Raw genomic sequence first — 23292 nt, 5'->3', positions numbered from 1 at the left:
GAGGGGGAATGAGCAGAATTCGGTACCTACGGTACCAAGTTGTTTTCATTTTCCACTCAAACAGATTTTAGAAAGAGACTTTTAGAGAGTTTTTTCTTTTTCTTTTTTGCTGTAGTATACAATGACCCTACTGAAATTAAGGCATGAATACTCTTTTCATTACTAAAGGAAATTTATTGCAAAATTGAATATATAATATTCATGAAAACATTCAATAATTAGTCTTTTAAAAATTGTCATCCTTCATTTTACTTGACCATATTTTCTCAATTTTGTACGGATGGTATGGCTTCCTTTATGAGACAAACAAAAATCTTTTCTTTCAAGAAACAAATATAACCAAAGAGCTAGCACAAGAAATTTAAATCAAGATAGCAAACAATCTTCTGCTTTCCCTCCTACCCCAAATCACTGCAAATGGCAAGAAAACATGTATTTTATTTCAGATTTTTACAAAACATTGGAAACCAGAAAAGAATTCCATAGCTGACAGAAATTTCTGTATGTTAAACAAATGGGATTGATCTGGTAAGATAAAAACCTTTAACCAAAAGATGACTTCCAGGAAAAGAAGAGAAAAACAAAGAACAAAGAATGAACAAAAGTGAAAAAGGGATGAGAATAATTAAGAAATACTTGCAACACAAGAAACCACGAAGGCCTCCCCTTCCTTTGGTAGGTAGCTGTCCTGAAATATAATCCCAGGAAAACTGCAATCCAAATAAGCTGGGAAACTTCCCTGCGGCAGAGGATGGGGTCCTAATGCAAGCACAGGATCTGAGGGGCCAGGAGCTCCGGAGGCTGCGGGGAAGACACAGAGGAAGCCCACAGCCAGAGAGGAGCGTCCTCTCCCTCCCAGGCTGATTTTACGTTAGCAGGACAGGAGGACACTCCTAGGACCTGGCCTTGGTCAGAGCTCTTCCTCCCCTAAAACCTGGGACCCATGTGGTCTCCCGATCAGGCGGGACTCACCATGGGGTGGATGTGTACCACGTGGGCTGTTTACTGCCACACATGCCAAAAGCTAACGTGCTCTCCGCACAAAATCTTTACATGTAGACAATTGCTGGGAGACACTAAGTATTTACATCCACTTCATACCGGACACACCAAGAAATATTCACATGCTGTTTGGTTGTTTTTGTTATCTTTCTGTGTGAGTTTAGCCTGGAAGACTGCGGCTTCGCTGACAAAACCTCTCCACAGGACGTACATAAAAATCTGTTTTTGTTGCTGTTCTCCATGCCTCGGTGTTTTAAACACAGAATTCAGTTCTTTGGATTTACCTATGAAATTATCCTTCACTGAGTTGAAGACTTTTGAGTGATAGGCTGCCTGTGGCTATGTCTGCTGATAATCTGAATCATGTGGCAAGTTTACAGCAGCATAATTCATAATGGCTAAATCTTAGAAACTGTGTGTATTTCTATCAGCAGAAGAATGAAGGTGTATTTATACCCAGTGGAGTACTACACTGCCACAGGAAAAAAAGCGAGGCATTTGTAGGTGAGTGATACAATGTGAGAAAGTGATGTTAAGTGAAATAAGCCAGACACATCCTCAAATATCTTGTACTTCTAAGTAAAAGAGCAGATGTAGGTGAGAACACAAATAAAGAACAGAATAGAAGAGAGATAAATGGGAAATAGGGAGAAGTTCAGGTACTTCCCAAATTATAAATTCCATTGTTTAAAAAATATTTCAATCTATACGATAATTGGTTTCATTTATGCTACTGGTTTATTTTAGTTCATTGCAAAGAAGGATTAGCGTAATTATCTCTGTGCTTCTTCTTTGTAAGAATCTTTTTGGTTGATGTCTTGTAGTCTGACTCACTGGTCTGAAGATGATACAGTCTCATAACTACTGTTATTCTCTTGCTATTCAATTATGAAATTGTTTTATTTTTTCATAAACTAAAAAGAATTTAAAAAGAGAAACGAGGATACTCATTGCTTATACCACATGAACGTTCACGGCCCCAACCTGGAAGGGCCCTAAACGGCCACCATCTGGAGAATAGATGCACCAAAGTGGGCGTGTTTATACGGTGGGATGTTCCCAGATGCAAAAGGATGACATGTGACAGGGAGGCAAATTTTGAAATTATGATAACGATAGAAAGAAATGGATGCAAAAGAGCAGCATCTTATATTTACAATTCCACCTGTATGGACGGTGAAAGCAACCTCAGGTATTAGAAATCATGGCAGGGCTGTGGGCTCTGAGAGGAGGCCATGGATGCAGGAGGGCTTGAGGGAGGCTTCTGGGGCAGTGGACCTACCTCTCTGTGTTTTGGCTGACTGTGGTTAACTTGGCTGAATCTCTTTTGTTAAAACAAGTGGCATCGCACACCTAAATTACATGTGTTTATTACTTTAAAAATATACCTCAATTTAAAAATAATTCGATTTCTGAAAAACACTTTCATTCTTACCTCCAGAAAAATGGAAAGACCTATTTCTGCTTTGAATCCGAACATAGTATTATTACAGTGGGTAACTCAGAAATAACACTATGTTTGCTGAAATTGGCACAAAGAGTGAGACAAGACAAAGGATAATACAATCATGGCTGAAATAAAACTCACTGATTTGGATCATAAAGTTGAAAAAAGCTAGGACAAAGGCTAAACAGACCACCTGAGAGAAAAGTTAGGAAACAGTAGAAGTCAATTAAAGCAAAGCAGTGACGATTTCACGTGTGTTGTGGAAGTATGGGGCATAGGAAACGAGAAGAAAAAATAATTCAAGATCTAATGGAAGGAAATGTGTAGAAATTGCAGGGAAGTTCTCAGACAGAAAGAACCCAGAGCACACTGGTAAGTATGAAGGAAATGTGGACAGATCCATGGGCAAGTTCAGAATTCCAGACTCAAAATTCATAAAATTAAAAAAGTCAGGTAGACAGTAAACAAAAAAGCCATGAGAAGATTCTTTGTAAAGGAATGAGGTTCTGGCACCTAAAATAAGACAGGGAAAAAAGAAAAACCCAATGTCCCACGCCAAGGGTGTCGCAGTCTGTCAAGGAAAACTGTGAGAAATTGCACTGCACAGGTTTTGTGGGAAAGGTGAGGTTCTGTATTAAAAACAACCACTGGCACAGGCTCCTGAAAGGACCATCAGCAGGGATGGTGCTGCCCGCAGGTGCGTGTCAGAGGTCGCACCGTGAACTGGACAAGCTCACAAGGCTGCCAGAGAAGCTGCTGCTGTGTCGCTCTGCAGTTGTGCCAGGTTTGCTTTACCCATCATCAGTTTCTCATTTTGTGATTAGAACAGACTCCTACTTGTTTAAATCAAGGTTCCCTAGATTTTCTTTCACCTAGATTTTCACACACAGATGTAAGTGAGGATTTCTAACAGATGGCGTGATTGTATTTTGTAGTGAATTATGAATCAATAGCAAGCATGGCTATCTGATTTTCACTGAAGACACTGGAAATAAACTAGATTGATTACTCTGCCTTTTGAATAAGCGAACATCTCCACTGTATATTTCATTTATGTCAACTGAACATAAGGATGGTGTCTTCTTTTATCTGAATAAAAGTGATGGGCGGGCCAGGTCCCTGGTCAGTGCCGATGGGGTGTGGATGCCCCAGCCCAGCAGCAGTTGTGTCTTGGGGTCCCAGGCCCACCTCATGAAGTACATGAGCAGCTAGTCTTTTATGGCAAGGAGCTTTGTGCCAAATGAATATGTTGGTTATTAGTGAAATTGTAAAACTTGTTATGGCCTTCTTTTTAACATGTTTATTGAGATAGAGGCAGCACACATTAACTGCATGTGAAGCTGCGATATTTAAAGTGTGCAAAGCTTTCAGTGACTATGGAACATTTACCAGAGTCGAGATCATGACCAAAGCCAGCAATCCTCTAAAAACGTCCTCATGTCCCTTGGGAGTCTGTCCTTCCCTCCCCTCCTCAGCCATCCTAGAGCCCCAGAAAAATCACTGGTCTTTCCATCACTCTGGATGTGTCCACTTTTCCCATCCTTTTATATAAATTGGAAATTTTGGTCTGGCTTCCTTCACACAGCATGATTATTCTGAGGCCTGTCCATCGTTTCAGTCCTGCTCCATTGCATGGACACCCACCCTTTGTGTACCTGCACGAGGACATCTGAGTTGTTCTCAGTTGAGTGCTGTTACACACGACACGGCTATACACAGTCTCCATGTGACTGTGCCTTCCTGCAGGCGGGATGCCAGAACTCATGGAGAGCATACAACCTTAACATTTTAAGAAACTGTCCAGTATCTTTCAAAGTGGACCAACCGAGGCGCATTCCCAGTGTGTAAAGGTGCCAGTGGCTCTGGACCTTGGCTCTTGTTCGCCACTCCAAGAGGCTGAGGGTCCCATGGTGACTTTCCTTGCTTTATTTCTAGGATCATTCATGCTACTGAGCATAATTCCGTGAGCTGATTTGCCACCCACCTGTCTTCTTTGGAGGAGTGTCTGTTCACATTTTTGCCCATTGTAAAAGGCAAGGAAAGACCAAACATGAATTTGACAGTGGCAAACTCACAGTGTATTCCTGAGAGAGGGAGGCAGTTTGTTTTCCTGAGTGGCTGTGGAATGTTTAGTATGCAAAGAAGGAGCTTTGATGTTATTGCTGACAACAAGAGGGATTAAAATTGAGAAAAGGGGGAGCTAAACCAGTTGAGCAAGGCTCTTTGTCCTGAAAAGCTTTGATGTTATTGCTGACAAGAGGGATTAAAATTGAGAAAAGGGGGAGCTAAACCAGTTGAGCAAGGCTCTTTGTCCTGAAGCCTAGCAGTATCAACAAGACAGAGGAAAATGTGGAGAACTGGAAGCAGCCCTCAAGTGAGCGGTGGTCAGAGAGAGGCCACAGGAACAACACGATTCTTTTCCAAAATCCACCTCACCGAGGCTGAAAGCAAGTGCAGAGCATTCTGAAAGCACTCTCACCACCTCCTCCGAGATGACTGGGCTGTGGGTAGCCACCGCGTGCCCCACCCACCACTGAGGGTCACAGAGTTTCTTGCCAGTGCAGCGTCAGCGGGGAAGACAGAACCTACTGGAATTTGTGTTTTCTTTCTTCTGCCTGCGAGGAAGTTAGGAAAGGAGATGCGAAGGCACAAAAATATGTAACACAACTCCACCCTAAGGAGAGAAAAGATGGCTGAGGACAGGGCCGTAAGTAGAAACCGATGTGGCCAGCATGCTGGGTAAGCCAGGCTCTGCCCTGCTGCGTCTCAGCTGAGGCCAGCGCTGTCCTCGGCCTGCGAGAAAGTGGCGCTGTGGGGTCTGGACACCAAGGCCAGTGACTGGTGGCCCCCCTGCACCGGCGCGCAGAACATCCAGGGATGGTTCTGCCAGGGATGCCGGCCACAGCGGGCACACTCGAGACTCGGTGGAACCAACACTCCTAAGAGGATTTTGTCAGGAAATAAGAAGTAAAGACACTAAATATGCCAGAAGGGTAACACGATCATCCCGTTCCTAAGGATGTGTCATTTTTGTAGAATAGAACCTGCAGTTATTTGTGGATTAACCCATTAGGCTCATCCACAGCTGAGTGTTTTCCTTACAAATTGAATAAAGGTAGCCAGCTACCTTGGCGTCCATGCTCGTTTTCCCAGGATGCACACTGTCTCTGGAGAGATGGCTCCTCCCACACCCACCCTCAGCTTCTCTCCCACTGCTTACCACTGGGTCACTCGTTTTGATGACTTCCGGCAGCTGCTTTTCTTCCTGGGGACCATCCACCTGCGTGGTGTGGTTGTCACAAGAAGCATCCGGCTAGTGAAAGAAACAGAAGCCGTTGTAATGCAGGCTTATCTTTGAGCACGAGACCGTGTGTTCCGCAAGGCATTTCGCTAGGATCTGTGCCGATCTGTGCGCAGCGACACACAGGTCAACGGCTGGCGCCTGGCTCCGGTAACCGCGCTTCCTGGCGCATCCATAACCGTGCCGATCCGCACGAAGCCATGCACAGCCACAGCCTCGGTCTCTCAGGCAGGCGCTGCTAGCTGCCTGCCCAAATTTCCTTTCCTTTCTTTTGTTTTAAACTTATGAATGTGGTTTTCCTCCAAGGTTCTGTGTAGCCAAAAAGACTCAGTAAGGCCCCGAGGTGGTGACACCCGATGAGGTGAAGGTGAGGGCTGCCTGGCGGGGTGTTTTCTTGTGGAAGCAGACAGAACCAGCTGGTCAGCCTGTTCAGAGAACACCGGCTCTGTGCCTGAGATGCCCGGATGTCCTGAAACGACTAAGAATTAGCCCCGGTGCCAAAGGGAGCAGAGTGGGAAGGTGGACGGGTCGGTAGATCTGTGCCGGAGCAGCGATGCAACCTTTACCTTCCTACTTTGGGCTATTTTTTATAAGAAACATAAACCTATAATTGCCTAATGACGTGACTTCCTGTTAAAATCATGCCTTTTATTTTATTTATTTATTATTTGGTACCGGGGATCAAACTCAGGACCTTGCGCTTGAGAGGCAGGCTGTGGAACCACTGAGCTAAACCCAGGACCTCTACCCTTTAAAACCAGACCTCACTTAGGAAAGTATTTTGCAACAGTTTACTGTGTTATTTTTCAATTAGGAAACTGGAAATACATTCGATCACTTCATGAATAACCAGGGCTGAACCAAATATTTCTTTCCCATTCGCTGAATACTGAGAAAGCTCAGACTTTCATTATACAGAGGTATATTTGGAGACTTGATGCATCTTATAACTGTAAGCCTGGTGTGTAAGCTCTAAGATTTAGTAGCACCTGTAATAAACACATTCGCAAAATGGGAAGCACATCACACATCCCATGGTTGAAGCATTTTTTTGAACAATTAAACATACTGGATATTACTGAAATCGAAAACTGTTTCATGAGACTTTAGGAAACACCGCTTTTTAAAATCTTATTTCTCTGTGTCTTCAAACTTGCCCTCAAATATTATATACTATGTTAATAAGAATGATACACATTTATTTTTAAGTGGAAACAATGCTCAAGAGGAAGCAGGTGAAACCTGGACTGGGCTGGATCCAAGTCTGAGTATGAAGAGTATTTTAATGAGAACAGGCCCCACAAGGGTGCTAGAATCAACAGTGTCCTACAACAGATCAGAAGTGGTGAGGAGCCCCTGGGAAATGTCTGATAATGGTGGTGGCACCCTCAGCCAAGGACGGCACAGGACGGCACTGCTGTCCAGGAAAGAGACCGTGGGACAACACAGCCACCAAATGCCTCCTAGTCCACGGGCCCTGCCAGTATAACTCATGGGCTACACACCATTGTCCCCATGCAGTGGCGGACAGGCCTGCCACTGGCCCCGTGTCCGAAGCAGCAGGCAGGAGCTGTGCTTGAACCAGGAGATGCACTGGAAACGCCCACTGCCTTCCTGAGCAAGATTCCAGGCAGCTATCCAGGCTGGGGACAAAACAGACCTGGCTGTCAGACTGCACTGGGCCTCTGGGAAAGGTCCGCATGGTGAATACCAGGAAACATCAGCTCTGCGTGAGGCAGGCAGAAATGACGCCACTGGCTCCACCCTTTTGGTGTGGAAGGTGTGTGCAGTTTGAGTGGGTCCCCCAAAAGCATGGGTTAGACCATCTTCTACCATGGGATTCCCCCAAATCTCCAAATAAGAGGGGGTGAAGCAGCTCAAAAGCTCTTGCTAGATGCCAGCCCAGCCCTCCAATACTGGACATCCCGGCCTCCAGAGCCGTAAGACACAAGTCTCTGTTCTTCATCCATTGCCTGCCAAGCTGTGGCACCGTTACAGCAACACAAATGGACCAAGACTGCACGTGTGCACATGTGTGTGTGCTATTAACCTCCACTCACACACTGTGCACACACCACCACCCCGGAAGTCAGCCTAGCACTTCTACCAAGAACTCGGCCTGTGGGAAGACATCTGCATATTGGGACTGCCAGGTCTTAGGCCATCAGTTAATCCATTGAGTCCGCGAGTGGATGTCAGTCGGTCGTAAAGGGCCAGCCCCACTAGAGAAAATCGTCATCTGTACAGAAGAAATGTACTGATGTATCTTATAACTGAGAGAAGAGAAGAAAGCTTATGACGATGTAGTGATTTCAGAGAGATCAGAGCAGCTATTGCAGCCATAAATCAGAAACTATAAGAAAAAAAGGAAAATAGGAGAGTTCTTGTGAAGAAACAGTATGGTTATAAATCTAAATTAATTAAAAAAAATGAATCAAAACCTAAGAGTGGCTAAACTGTAATCCTTCATGGCAAAAATTAGAATTAGAGATCTACAAAGTGATGTGGACAAAATCTCCTAATGCACAGAACAAACAAAGAAACCCATGGAAAATACAACAAACAACTCAAGAAATCTGTAAAATTAACCCAAGCAATGAAAAGAAAAACAGAAAATGCAGAGAAGTCACAGGAAGGAAGAACACCTTCAGAACTGACAGGGATCATTTTCAGAAAGAGCCGAGTGCTGAGCCGGCGGGGAAAGGCAACTTCATATCCTGATGACATTTCAGGTCTCAACAATAAAGAGAAACCTAAAAAGCTTCCAGAAACCTAAAAATGCAACTGGGGTATAGATAAAGAGGCAAGATTTAGAGAGCATTAGACTTCTCAGTAAAAAGCAAATGCCCCATATCCACAAGTTTTGGGAGGAAGCAGATTTAGGACCCTGTACTTTCAGACTCCAATATAAACTTTCTGTGTTTTTTGAATATGAGAATTTATGGTCCAGAGATGTTTTTTTCCACGATTCTCCTTGAGGGCTAGAGGCTGCACACAGGCAAGATTCGGCAGCACGGAGGAGCCCCAAGGGGATACTTTGATCATTCTCTGCTGGCGCTCCCTCATCTTCCTCCTGTGACAAAGAATGGCATAGACGATCCCCAACTTACAGAGGTTCCACTCAGCTTTGGACCTCAGGACGGCATGACAGTGATGCCTGCTGTAGAAACGGTCTGGCGAGTTTGCACTCAGGTCTTTTCCGGAGCGGGGCTGTTGGGTCTTTCAGCTCCTCATCCCCCAGACCCTGAGCAGGGGTGACCCACACTCCAGCTGCACATTCACGTGCTCTGGGCAGGTACAAAATCATCTCCCAGACACTCTACTCAAAGGCTAATTGTTAGCTAGGTGTGGTGGTGCACACCTGTAATCCCAGCACTCTGGGAGGCCAAGGCAGGAGGATGGTACGTTTAAACACAGACAGAGAAACTTAACAAGACCTCGTTTCAAAATAAGAAGTGAAAAAAAAAAAAAGACTGGACATAGCTCAGTGTGAAGATCTTGGGGTCACTCCCCAAGACTGGAAAACAAAGCGAACACCGCCCCAAAGGCCAGCAGCCAGCTGTTATGCTACCCAGGACTGTGAGCGACAGTGTTTCTCCCCCTGTCATGCGTCACTGCTTCTGATGGTGCACATGAGCTTGTTTCTGGGCTCATCTGTGCAGATCCGGTGTGCAAGGACCGTGTATCCCCATTCTGCTGCTGGTGCGGCAGTGCCAGGCACTTGGGGGCTGGTGATGCCACCCTTGCCCCCCTCAAGGCCCCATAAAGTCTGCTCTGACCGCTGCTTCCCCCTGTCCTTTCTGCGGGAGGCTGTAGAGCAGCGTGCCGGGGCGGCCTGGGGCTGGGTGCACCGTGAGCTTCCGTGTCTTTCCTCGGAGTGTTGGAGAAGCAGCCCTGGGCGGTGAGCCTGCCGCCTGTGCTGTGGCGAGCTGCCGCTTCGCTGGGTGTCCTCCCAACTCCATCACAGGCACAAGTGTGGCGGGGGGTCCCAAGAGACCTCTGGCCCCGTGTGGGACCCGACACAGGAGATATTTCAACCGATATCGATTAAAATCCGGTTTACAAGTGTTTGCCGAGGAGCAGGCACCCGATCAGCGCGTATACCGGGACGCCCTTTTATAACCGTCTGTTTTCGTCTGCCGCTTCAGATGCTTGGACCTGAAAAAGGTGATGGATCTCTTTTCCAGTTCTCTGCTGGCCAGATGTGAAGTCCGATGTTCAACAAGAAAACAGTCCCAGAGGAAAGATTCCTGCACACTCTTGGAGCACCGAATCCCACCCTCCTGTATCAGAGAGACAGGGGACATCCACAGATTGTCACCACTGTGCTTTCTCTGGTCTGCAAGAAGGGAAAAGCTGAGCATGGGGATAAAATGATAAAGGAGAAAAGAGAGGCAGGAGCCATGAGTCCAGGCTGGGTAACAGCTGATAAAACCTGAGGTTGTGGGCGGCCCAGAGACCAGCAGCTCCTGCCTGGCCCTGGAGGTGACTAGGGTGGGCTGGGGCTGGCTCCTGACCCCAGAGAGACCACAGCCCGGGTCATTCTCTTCCCCTCAGCTGCGTCCACGCGTCTGGGGTGAGGTGTGGTGTGTTCTGCCAGTCTCTCCCGCAGGGCAGGCCCTGCTTCTTACCAGCAGGCTGAGGCAGAGGCAGTCAGCACAGTAGGCTGTCAGGCAGTACACACTGTGAGGGGTTCAGGAAGGTGGAGGAGACCCTGCCTCACTGAAAACCCTGCATTGAGAAAATCCCAAACTCGAAGACCCCTGCTGCCAAGGTGACAGAGAAGGCCAGACCTCTCACCGGAGCTGAGCCTCTAGGAGAAACACCCGGAGGCCAGATCTGCAAGGAGGACAGTGCAGGGGATCCGCGGCCCTGCTTCCCCTCTGAGCCGAGCCTTCCCTCAGGAAGCAGAACAGCAAGAACATAGACTGGCCATGGCCAGGCCACGAAGCAGAGTCCATCCCCGAGGGGGCTTCGAGCCGGCCAGTGCTGGACAACCAACACCCAGAGACGCCTGGCAAGAGCTAAAGTCACTGGCAGCACTGAGGTCATCATCACGGTGGGCTTCGGTCAGGTGCTCAGGGGCTGCCCCGGGAGCAGAAAGAAGCCCCATCCCCCGGACAGGAAGCAGGAAGATGGGTCTCAGAGGAAGGGAAACCATGGGGGGCAGTAGCGGAAAGTCACTCCTGGCCACCGAGTCCAACAGGGTTAGGAACCCACCCCTCCCGCCTCCCCCAGAGCTCTGCCTCATGAAGGGCGCCTCGTCCAGAGGAAGCCCAGCTTCTGCACAGCTCGGCCTGGAGTCAGCCTGACAAAGGTGGCTGGCTGCTGAAAGAGCTCCTCGGAATAACGGTCAGGCCGAACACTTTGGAACCGTGGGGTAAAATGGACTGGGCAGGTGGGCCGGGGTACAGCACACATTTCACACAGATGAAGCCCTGGGTCCCATCTCAGCGGCAAAACTGAGCAAATAAAAATCCATACACCATGGGCATGGTGGCCTCTGAGAAAGGCGTATTTCCCTGCTCTGCCACATGGTGCACTTTCTTCCCACTGCTGCACATTTAAGACGCCAGTGCTGTTGCCTGAAGACAGCCACACCTGTGATGGTGTGGTGCTGATTCCCACTACTGGGTTTGGAAAACAGCTGGAACTTCAACGCACGTCCACTGGTGGGAATTAAGTGATGTTGGCAGCGTGAGTGAGATCTTCCACTAGGAGTCCGGCCAAGAGCACAGCGCCTCCCTCGGATTGGGCTCCTCTTGTGCTCTAGCTACAGCTGCCAGATTTATTACTGGAGGTGCGGGGTGTGTGGCTGTGTGTAGCTTTAACTAATTATACATTCCCGAGTTGAAGACTTTCCCTTGTCTTCACTGTTTCAAGGAACTGGATCCCCTCCACCGGGTTCTCCCGACAGACTTGTAATAATGAATTTTTCTAGCCTCCTTCCACCAGGTTCCCTTCACTTTATCTCACCAGTTGTCAGTTTCTTTTCCAGCTTTTTTATCAGTGCACGTCTGCTGTACATAATGCCCCCTCCATCTCTGATCACCTTCCCATTTGCAAAAGAGCTATCTCCTTACTTCCTACTATTGAGCTTTTATCTTGCTCTTCACATATAATTTGGGTTTCTCACATGAGAAACCCTGTGATATTCACACTCGTGTGTCTGATTTATTTCACTTAACATTATGGTCTCAAGGTGCATCCATTTTCCTGCAAATGGCTCAGGTTTATCCTTCTTTGTGTCAGAACAGTACTCCATTGTGTGTAAATACATTTTCTTAATCCATTTCTGCAGAGGAGTTCTGATGCCCCCCCTTTTTTCAGAGTTTCTTCCAAAAGAGGCGTTGGGAAATAACAAAACTCATCTGAGTAGTGAGAAAAATAAAAGTCCATTGTTATCAGGAAGTTTCCCCAATTTAAGTGTGCAATGATTCACGTATTATGCATAATGCATCCATTCATGCTGATTTGTGGAGACAGCCCTCGCCACGATTGGCTGTGTATTCACTGACCATCGTATCCAGTCACTGTCAAGCAATACTGGAAGACCATTAGATGCCGGGGACCTAACAAATACGTCCTTTGTGCAAGTTCTGTCGGCCGTGTATCCCAAATCAGTTTTCTATTTCCTTAACGGTATCCTGATTTTTTTCAGGAGGCTTCATGTCCAACTAAATAGAAGAACCAATATCTCACCCTCCCTCGTAGCTGAAGAATATAGCTCTGAGCAGTGAGGGGCAATGGGAATTCTACTGAGTGAGACTTCTAGGAAAGTGAGGCCAGAGGCTGTGACACAGGTCCCAGGAGCTACCAAGAAGGTGGAGATGGGGCCCACTGTGGGCCATCTGGCCTGGATGGACAATGAGAAAGGGTGCGCTTGGAAAGACAGACAGAAGGAAGCTAGATTTGAGTCAAGAAAAGGGATCATCTCCTTTCCACTTCTCAAACTCATAATTGTGTGACTCGTGATTTTTTGGGTTTGCTGTTACCTGGAGTCAAATGTGTAAGTAAGTGATACAATCATGCTTTTAGATGCATACTGTGATAGGTTTATATGATCAGTTGTAAATCAGTTTCCCCTTTAGCTACCTGCTTATAAATTATAAAACTGGAGATAAATGAGACTTACTATTTTTCCCAATTAAATGAGTTACTGAAAAGAAAATTGAATTCACAGCTTCTGAACATTAGAAAAACGTATCTGGGTACTAGAATTCTGCTCCTGATGGTTATGCATACTATGTATTATGTACCCTAAAATTGATATAGCATTTTCAATTTAGTGAACAATGGCTCTGCTAAAATAAGGGCTAAATATTCTATTTCTTTACTATAAGGAATACATGGATATTTTAAATTTATTGGCTATTTAATGAGAACATAAAATTTATTGGGGCCTACAGAAATTGTCATTCTTCACCTTGCCTGGATGTCTTCTGTTTCTAGTAATGAGTATATATTACCTTTGTAATAAAGGAGAATAAAGCTGATTTAGTTTTGAAGAGAAAAATCCTATTGAAAAGTCAGCACCAGGAAACTGGATTAAGATAACAAAACGCACACACTACTTTCTTCTTTCCCTGAAAATAACTCTGTCAAAAGAGAGACCTTTTTAAAGGAGTACATCTAGACACCACTCAACATTTCCATCAGACAATGGAAATTGGAGGAAGTTCCTGGAAGATAAAAAATCCAGCAAGAATAGTTTGATAAGCGCAGAAGAAAACCTTAGCCTGAGAGAAGGCTCAAGAGAAAAATGGTGGATGTACATGCTTATCCAGAAAATGCTCACATCCAGAAGGAAATAAAAAGATAGGGGGCACCCCCAACTCAGAAGACAGTGGCCAAGAAACCAAAAAATGCTTTTCTCAGCACAGAGACCAGGGAGGCCATTTTTCCCTGAGAGAAGAGCAGGTGACAGAGTAACCACCTTCCTTGTGGGCTTGTGACTGTCTTGGTTAAAGGTCTGGTGGCTGTGGACAGAAGAAGATTTGGGGTTTTCTAAAAGGATAAAGACAGAAGACTACCAAGGGAAGTTCAGTTTGCCTGTAAAGGAATTAAACTCCATTTACTGAGGACTCCTGTTAGTGTGGCATTGATACCTACTTTATGTGCCTTAAAATGAAGTGTGGCAATTGAGACCCCACTACTCACACGGCCCGGAACCCTACCTGTAGGGGGTTCTCCAAAGAATAGGTCTACACAACTGTACAGCAAGCAGAGTCATTACCTGGGCTAATCCAGCAAAGGCCCATCCATCCAGTGAGAAACTTACACCAACACCCAAGAACAAAATCAACTCAGCAATGGCAACAGAAAGAGGAAAATTATGATGATAAAAATAATGTGTCACCTGAAGGAAACGGTAACTTAAGGGCAGGAAGAGGGCTCAGGAGTGTAACATTGAGTTAGTACCCATGAATGCTGGGGGCTATTGCACCCAAGAAACAAGAACAGACTGCTAGCATAAAGGGGGTTGAAAGAAGGGGTGCACTGGCATTATGACTGCTATGTTTTAAAAGATCAAATGTCATATTATTAGACCATAGTAAAGTTACTGATATAATAAATGAAATTGAAGAGATATCCAAGAATGCAGAAAAATGAACACAAAAAGTTGGAAAATATAAGGGAACAATTAAGAAATGTGGAGGCTAGGTGATAATTTAACAAGGGCTCCAGCAGGCCACTGAGAAAATGGAAGATACAAACAACAGTTTTATATGTTAAGGGAAAATAATGCAGAGCCTCAAGAATGAATTTGGTCTCATATTTGAAGGACTTGTTTAGTACCAATCAAGACGATTTTTTTTTTTTTAAATGTAAAACTGGTGGGCCAGGTGTGGCAGGCAGCCCATGCCTATAATCCCAGCATTTGGGAGGCTGAGGCAGTAGGACTGCTGAGAGATCAAGGCCAGCCTGAATAACATAGTGAGACCTTGTCTCAAAAATCCAAGGGGTGGGGGAGGTAAAATAGGTTTACCAACAATAAAAATAAAACACAAAAACTTCCGCAGCTGTTACAGTGATGGTGGTATGTGAGAGAAGAAAATAGAAAATATTTTTTGAAATTCTGAAGGAAAGTGATTTTGAGCATGGAATTCTGTATGTAAAAGACAAAAGAAAAACCTAAAAAAAAAAACAAAAAAAAAACGCTTGAAAGTTAAAAAAATTAAAAATTTAAAAAGATTAACAAATTAAAGAAAAATGAAGAACGTTCATCCTCTGCATACCTATTTTTCAAATTACCCAATTTCTGTCCTCACTGGTATATGGGCTCAAATTCAAGTGTCTGAGGTGAACACAAAGAATCCTTACCAACCTTACCACGATCATTCACCAAGAGAGGGGAATGGAAACACTTTCGGTAATTATTCAATTAATGTAGGGAAACGAAGAAGGGTACAAAGAGTGGGAAGGAGAGAGACAGGGTAAGAGAGAGAGGAAGAAGGAGAAGGGGAAGCAGAGGAGGAGGAGGAGGAGGGGCAGGCGCACATAGAGACAGACAGGATCGCAGCCACAGAGCCAGAGGAGGGCAGGGACCTTGGCGTCTATGGCCTCGGTTTGAAACAGGAAACCGGAAGTAGTTCTGGCGACCTGAACACTGGATTGCGCATGCGTGTGCCAGAGAAGGCAAAAACTCCTTATTTCTATCTACCCTGGAAGACCCGAGACTAAGTGTTCACTTTATCCTTTCCTTCAAGAAGAGTTAATGTGAAGAAAAGAGGTGCATCAGAAGTTCTCTTACCTTCCTCATTTTATGTTACTAGAAGTGCAAAGTCCAAGGGAACCCGGAAAGGGTAGTTATGCATTTCCTGAATGATCTAAGGTTTCTGGAAGATGCCTTTTGCACTTTGCTACAGTAGAGCCACAATTTTAGTCTTAAGTAGCTGGGAAAAGATATGAGAAAGTAAAAATGTATGAGGAATTTATAGGGCCTCATGAGGTGATCCTCAAGAAAAATCGACTGGGGAATTTAAACCGTTTTTTTGATAGGCATCTTCTCCAGGGCAGCCCAGCCAAAGTCCTGGTATCAAGTCATGGGTCACTCGTACTCAGTCACAGCTGTGGAAAATCCCACCCTCCAGAAAGACATAAGGTTCAACTAAGCTATGCTGAAAATTCAAACAGCATAGAACTCAAAATGCACAGAGCTCAAAGTATGCATCAGTCAGGCAAAGATTCTAGAGCCTGTGCTATTCAATTTATAAGCTACATGCCACATGCAGCTGCTTAGATTGAAGTAAATGAAGATGAAGCAAAACTTAAATTCAGTTCACAAGAGCCACATTTCCGTTGTAAACTGCTGCATGTGACAAAAGGTGGGGGCTGCATGTTAGACAGAGCACAAATAGATCGTTCCCACTACTGAGGAAAGTTCTGAAGGACTGTGTGATCCTGGGACGCTGTTGTCCTGAATGCAGAGGCGACCTAGGAGCACGCGAGCGTATGAGGCAGCTACCCTTTGCGGTTACGATAAACCCAGAAAGAAGACGACGAGGTACAGTGACTCAAGTCGGAGGCTGTCTTCCACCGTGATTTCTATCCAATATCTTGGTGAGAATTTATGTCATTATTGATATTAGAACCACAGATGACAAACCTAAATCAGAGTGATTAAATCACCCGGGCAACTTATCCATAACTGCAACAGAACATTAAACTGCCTTTTTCTCTATATACTCATGACCTCCAAAGTTCCAAGAATCCTACCTGCATAGAATTTGATGTCAGAGGATCTTGCCCCAGAATAAATTCAATAAGTCTTCATTGCATCTACAACACAATTATTATAGTGCAGCATTGCGGTGAATAAAGGAACAGATAGTTGCAAGGCAGAGCTAGCAGTAAAACTCAGGTAGAAGTAAGAGGAAACAACTAATAGCCTCAGAAGACCATGGCCACGGAACTAAGGGTGAGCTGGAACTTCAACTCACATTTCTCACAGGACATGGGATGCTTCTGTCAGAGCTTTCTGAATCATTCTCTCACCCACTGAATCAATTCTGGTATCTCGTTTTGGTACCATGTTGATTTTTCTGAACACAATGGGTCCCTTCACTCCCCGCTCCTCCAGCACCATGCAACACAGCATACTTGGACTTGCTTACTACACCTGGGCCATTTCCTTGGGATTCTTTGGCCTGACCAATCTAAGTCTAGGTTTATGGAAGGCTCTGTGCTGTGTGCCACTTCCACAAGATCCAGAAGGTGACTGTTCGACTTCACCACAGAAGGGAAGGAATCTGGCACAGAGGGAGACGCGGTGAGCAGAGCAGGGATGATCACTTCAGTTCAGCTAGTGCCACGCTGCACCGAGCTGTCTGCTCCAGTGTTCTCTGGAAGCTGCAAAGAAGCAGCCTTTCCTGACGCCACTCTTCCCTCCCAGGGCTCCCATGAAATCAAAGCCAACACCTGTGAGCTGCGGCCACCACTTACCGGAGCCTCTCCAACCCCAAAGACGTCCCTGACGTCCCTGATGGGCTGCTTGCTCTTTTTCCGAAGAGTCTGGGTGTAGGTGTTATACCTCTTCTTCACTGCGGCCGCCTGGGTTCGCGTCAACGTGGAGAGCAGGGCTTTGCCGTCTTCCTCTTCCTCCCCAGAGATCAGAGTTGACAGCCCCACGTCCTGAAGCCATTCGGCTTCCAGCTCTCCTTCTGCAACAGTGTGGACAGTGAGAGTTAGGGCGCGGGCAGCTGCAGTTCTGCACTCATCAGAGGATGCAAAACGGTGCATAATGCAAGATTGTCTCTTTCCCCAGGGTAAGTATGAGAAAGGGCTGTAAGGAGGAATGAAAAGTCCATGCTGTAACTGACTAAGTGATTAAGACAGAGGCTCGATATGTTCTTCAGGCTGGCCTCCAACTCACAGTGATCCTCCTGCCTCAGCCTCCCAAATGCTGGGATTACAGACATGTACCACCATGCTCAGCCAGTTTCATAATTTAAAAATAAGTCAAATTATAAAATGTTGTCTAGTGGTACAAGGTGGATCGGCGGACTTGGAAAGCTCACTCTTCTTGCCAGAGGTTAAAGGTAAGTCGTGTCTAGACTTCCATTTCCAAAAAATGATAAAACATTAAATACTTAAACTGAAGCTGTAACAGGAAGTGCATGATTTAGTGGAACACAAAGGGGTTTCTTCACTGAAATGCAGATTGAAATCCCAGGTGTCACCATACACCAGCCCAATGACTGGTGCATGTTAAGAGAGCTTTGGGCCCAGTGTCCCCTCAGCAGAATGGGGACCGTGAATTTGTTTTTCTGTGCCTGGACAATCATTTTGTCACTCAGGACACAGCGTCCAGGTGCCCATCTTCCCCGTCCCTTGGAGTGGTCTATCTGGGTCTCTGCCTGCACCACTTCCTGCTGGTGCCCCCTCCTGTGCGCAGCTGGACGCAGCTCGCTGACTGGCCCCCACTGACCCACACTGTGCAGGAAATGTGAGCCTCCTTCCTCTCACCACCCTGGGCTGGAACTCACGGGGTGACACGCAGGACCCCAGGAAGGGCTCCACCTCCCCGGCTGATGTCCCTTCTCCCTGGGTCCCTGCGAGGTGCACAGCCCTCTTCTCTCTCACGACACTCCGTCACTTCCTGTGTCCGTCCACGCCGCTGTCTCCCTGCCAACACATGCAAACCTAACTTCTTTTCCAGTCAGGAACAAACTGGTCACAGCTCAGACCAGCGCCACAAGGACACTGCCAGTATAAACAAGTTTCCTATCAAAAGGTCACCTTGTCACAGTGGGGACCCTGGGCATCAGGCCACCCACCAAGATAAGAAGTCTCCTGTAAACGGTACACAGTAAACATGCACAGCCACCTCCCCTGAGTGGGACTGTGACATCAAATGGGAGAAACACACAGCAGGAACAGTAATAACAAAAGTATGGGGGCTATGGGGTGTTCTTTTAAAGCAATGTTATTTATGAAGACTGCAGGGCATGTGGAAGAAAATTAGGTTTTCAGTAGATGTTCCCTGCCCTTATTCTGGACATGGGCTAAATATTCAGTTTCAAAAGTCGTCTAACACACGTAAGATGCATCTGTTAGAATTAATTGCTGTTGAAAACTAGATGCACAGAGAAATAAAAGGAATTCAGGATAACAACTCCCAAGAACAGCAGAGGCACAACACGTGTGTGTCTGGCTACCACGGCTGTCTGCAGAGAGATCAGAGCGGCTTGTTAACACAGCCAAAGCCCAGGTCCAGGAGTCCTGGCCTCCGCTTACTCTGCAGCACCAGCAAACTACAAACAGGGCTTTGCAAAGTGCTCTGCAGATTCAATTCCTCGGCTAGGAAAATGTTTTATTTGCTATCTTGTTTGTTTGCTTTGTAAGCTCTCCCTTGAACAGAAAATGAAAGGGAATGTATGCTGACTTGGAAGTCTTCCTTTAGTTAAGCCTTGGATAAGATTTTCAGTTCTGAAGACAACATTTATGAATACAGGTTAATATTAAAGTTTGGAAAGCTGTTCCCCCACCCCCCTGCACCTCTGTAAGGAGTGAGGAAAGGGCAGGAGTGTCTGCCCGGATGGTGTGGACATCTGCTAGGGCTGGGGGTGGTCTCAGTCCTTGCACTCAACCTGCAGCCCGTGTAGAACATGTTTTCCCAGCGGAGAATGCCGGCAGCAGACACCAGCAGGCCTCCTGTGTGCAGAATTCCGTACAGTGCAATCCTGTGAGGAACGGTCACCGCACACTGCGCTCCTTCGAGTTTCAGCTCTGCGTACTGCCCTGCCTGCTCCTTACCCACTGGGCTCTGTCGGGCGTGTCTCATTCACCCTGTCCAAACCTGCGCTCACGTTCTTCGTTCCTGACTCCAGGCCTCCTTCACTGACCTGCCTTTCAACAGACAAAACCCTCTATGCATGTAATGAGGCAAGAGGCTAACTCAGGAGACCTCTGACCTCTCCTTCCCTGCATGTCAGCTCTGGCCCGCAACCAAGACCTTCTGACCTTGCGCCTTTACTACAGCTCAAACCTTCCACCTCCCTCTGTCTCTTCTCCCGCGGCTCTGCTCAAAGCCCGTATCACCGGTCACCTGCACTGCGACAGTTGTCTCCCAGCCGTCCTCCTTGAGTGGATCTTGGTCTCCCTTTCCACACTGAAACTAGATTAGTCCTTTTGCACACAAATAAAAAGAATGCTATGACCATCCCAAGCTCTAGCCTGGTCTCCAAGATGCAAGGCTGTCCATCTTTCTGGGCGTGCCCTTACCAGGCTCTTTCCACGCTCGGCCCTCCAGTGGTGCTGGCTTACTCTGGAGCCGGTCTTCTGAAGCTCTGTGCTCTGCTTCCTTTGACCCTGTCCGTCCTCCCATCCAGCCCTGTCATTATTGCCTCGGTCTCAGATCTCAGCCCAGACCTCTCTGCCTCAGCGGAGTCTTTGGTTCCTTAAGTCATCAGCCTCAGCCGTGTCCAAGTGCTATCACCTTTTGTTTTTCCTTCAGGAAATCTCCCCCAAGTCAGATTTACTTACATTTTTCCATCCGTTACTGTCTCCTCCATTAGATCATTAACTCCATGGGAAAAGGAAACAGTTTCTCTTTTGCTTGTAACTCTGAGAATGCCTGACATGGAGTCGGTGCACATACTTGCTGAATTAACTAAGTTTTCACCGAGAAACATAATTAAGAAGATTATTCTAGTAAGCTGTTAGATGCTGACTACACAGCACGAACTTTAAAAATAAGTCTAGCTCTCATTCCATACCTCAACTCCGTCAGCTTACTGAGTTTGTTGGGCAAATATATCAAAAAACGAATCAACTTTCCATGAAAGGGGCTAGGTTATGTAGGAATAACTGCCTGGGGCCTATCTGGGGTGCACCCCAAACACAAATACATACAATGACTGCTTGAAAACCCTGGGGAAGAATCAAGAGCAGGTGGGCACAGAGAAGAAGTCCTCACAAAAGAAAAGGTACCTGGTGAGATTTGTATTTTTAATGCAGGTGTAACTATGATGTAAGTTACATGCGTACATAAAAGATATCACACTGTATACCATAAAGACATGCGATTATATTTGTCAGTTGTACTTCACAAAACAAAAACTTCTAAAGGGCCAGCATGCATACACACATACACATACACACACACACACAAACAGCCCAAGTTGAGAGCTAGAGGTGCAGGTCATGTAGACCTGGCCTAGCATAAGTGGGAACCCAGCACTGGTATCCCCCCAGCACTGCATCAAAAAACAAAACAAAAAGTCCTGGTGTGTTATCACATGGGAGTAGATGGAGCCCTTCATCCCCTAAAACCGGTGTCTTTTAAAAGGAGGAGAAAGAACACAAGACAGACACAAGCCTGTGTTCCCTGGCCTTGCAGGTGCAGGGGCCCAATGAGCTGACTATAAAGCGGAGAGCACCAGAGGCCCAGAGGAAGGCATGGGCCCGACCTTCCCCTACAACCTGCAGAGGAGACACCGTGCTTTAGACCCGGGATTTCCAGAACCGAGAGTAAAACCTCCTGGTGCCGTGAGGACCTAGCCTTGGGGTAGTTTGTTGAGACAGCCCAGTAACCATGTGATGCAGCTTAAGGAAGGAGCTGCTGTCACACTGGCTGTGCTCAGTGAACTCAGCCAGCGTAAGACGCACCTAGGGTGCAGAAGTATTAGAACCACAGCTGCCTCGGGCAGGACAGTGAGACGGAAGGACAACACTGGGGTAAAAGATGAGGGGGTTTCCTGGATTGAAACATCATCCATTTCAAATGGAAATATGTATTTTGATCAATGTTAAATTACAAGAGGTTACGCACTTGCCAAACTCAGTGAATTGCAAAGTAAAATTCTGTGTGAGCTGGTCAAGCTCAGATACCTGTAAATAAACATTAAAGTCTGTTTAGTAAATCTGCATTTTGTGGTTTAGTCTGGCAAACATAAAAATGCTTTCTGTGTACTTTAGTCTTGAACAGATGGATAATCACACGGGGGAGTAGAAGCTTTCTCACTGGAGAACACGAAACGACAGAAAAGCTTCTGTTACAGGATTAGAACTGGGGTATCAGACTGAACTCATGGCTTTGGTGAATCACTAGCTAGGCAGAAAAAGGAAGGCAGAGAGCCTGTTTCCCTTTATGTGTCTTTCTGTCTCTCTTGATCTAAAAAGGCAAAATATAAAGAAGGAAGAAACAGTGAGAGAAGAAAAGGGACTGGTACTCCCTAACAGGCAGTTTTCCCACAGCTGACAGCCCCGTCTGCCCTAAATGCCTTGGGGCCATCGTCAGTCAGGGTCCATCCCAGACCCCTCCACCCTGCAGCCTCTCCACCCCTTCAAACAGCCCATTCTGTCTCATAAGGAGCGCCTGCCTCCCCTGCCTGCGCCCGAGCAAAAGGCAGAAGACGTGTGCACCCGCAGGAGAGTTGTGCGTGTGTGAGAGCACCGTCCCGCTTTCCATCTGTATAAACGACCCTCCTCTCACCCTTACTACATCGACCTGTGTACTGCTTCTCCTTCCGCCACAGTATCAGCCCGAATAAAGCTTCTTGGGGGTGGTTTTATTGCCTGCTCATGATTCCTTCTCCAGGAGGGCGGGCTGAACTGCTCAGGCAGAGCTGGTGACACTCAAGATCGTGGGACCACGACCCTGAGGGTGCGGAGCAGCAGTGGACAGGAGGGGAGGGCTGCGAACGCCGCGGGGTGGAGCCACTGGGCCCGGAGCTCAGGGCTGCCAAACCTGGGGAGCTGCACTTGCCGTTCTTGATTCCTAATCGAGCTGAACAAAGAACCCTCGGCTGACTGCAGGAAGGAGGGAGCTGCCCTTGAGTGGGGCCCGTCTTCGAAAGTGTGTTAGAGCCAACTGTCTAACGTCCAAGTGGTCATTGCCTAGTGCTGAGAAAGGCAGACGCATAGAAAGTGGAACAAAGAGGAAGGGTTTTTAAAGTTTCAGTTTATTCTGGTAATGGTCTGAGGCCAATCGCTTTCTGTGGAAAACACGCGTAGGTGAATACTCCCTACCCTAGCGTCGCTTCCTTGGGTCTCCTATCTCCTCGCCGGTGACAGCAGGGGCCTGGAAGAGGTGGGCTACGCTTTAAATCCCAGGTGGTAAATTTGTTCTCTTTGAGAACTAAGGTCAATTATCATCTTGTATTGGCCTCCACTCTTCTTCTGCTTAGTTTCACTAAAAAACAGGAATTTTTAACACGTTCTATTTGGCCAGTGTACGGAACATTTTAATACACGAATAGAAGTGAATGCTCCAAAGTCATTCTTCCCCTCCAAAGTGTAACTGAGGAGTCCTTCCTGGCTCTGTCTCCCTTGCTCGCTCTTTGGTAATTAACAGTCCAATACACAAATGTCAAAGCCCCCAGCATGAGAATGCTTAGTGGGATGACAGTGACCCAGGTCAGCAGCGGTCACAGCGCCCCTCCGGGGTGAGGCAGGGAGCACAGACCTGGATTCTGCAGCCCCGCACCTCGGGTAAAGCTGGTCAGGCAGGCGTCCACCCAGCAGGTGCGGGGCCAAACGCTACCGACCCACTCAATGACCAGCAAGATGATGTCTGCTTCTGTAGTACACATGGGGG

The 23292-nt window shown here is 46.7% G+C and overlaps 1 protein-coding gene across 1 annotated transcript in view; it reads right to left on the bottom strand.

Annotated features, from left to right (window-relative positions):
• The window catches only part of Arhgap28 (Rho GTPase activating protein 28), a 71300-nt gene that overhangs the window by 47722 nt on the left and 286 nt on the right, over nucleotides 1-23292 (bottom strand). The window contains exons 2-4 of the mRNA XM_033757347.1: nucleotides 22704-22725; nucleotides 17196-17452; nucleotides 5670-5762 (exon numbers count right to left, since the gene is read on the bottom strand). Of these exons, the coding sequence (XP_033613238.1) occupies nucleotides 5670-5762; nucleotides 17196-17452; nucleotides 22704-22725 (372 nt within the window). The remainder of the gene's footprint in view (nucleotides 1-5669; nucleotides 5763-17195; nucleotides 17453-22703; nucleotides 22726-23292) is intronic.

The sequence above is a fragment of the Fukomys damarensis genome, unplaced genomic scaffold, assembly GCF_012274545.1.
Source record: "Fukomys damarensis isolate Sample0158 unplaced genomic scaffold, DMR_v1.0_HiC HiC_scaffold_30, whole genome shotgun sequence".
NCBI classification, from domain to species: Eukaryota; Metazoa; Chordata; class Mammalia; order Rodentia; family Bathyergidae; genus Fukomys; species Fukomys damarensis.
Note: the sequence above shows the minus strand (reverse complement) of the source record. Positions and strands in the feature narration are given on the sequence as shown.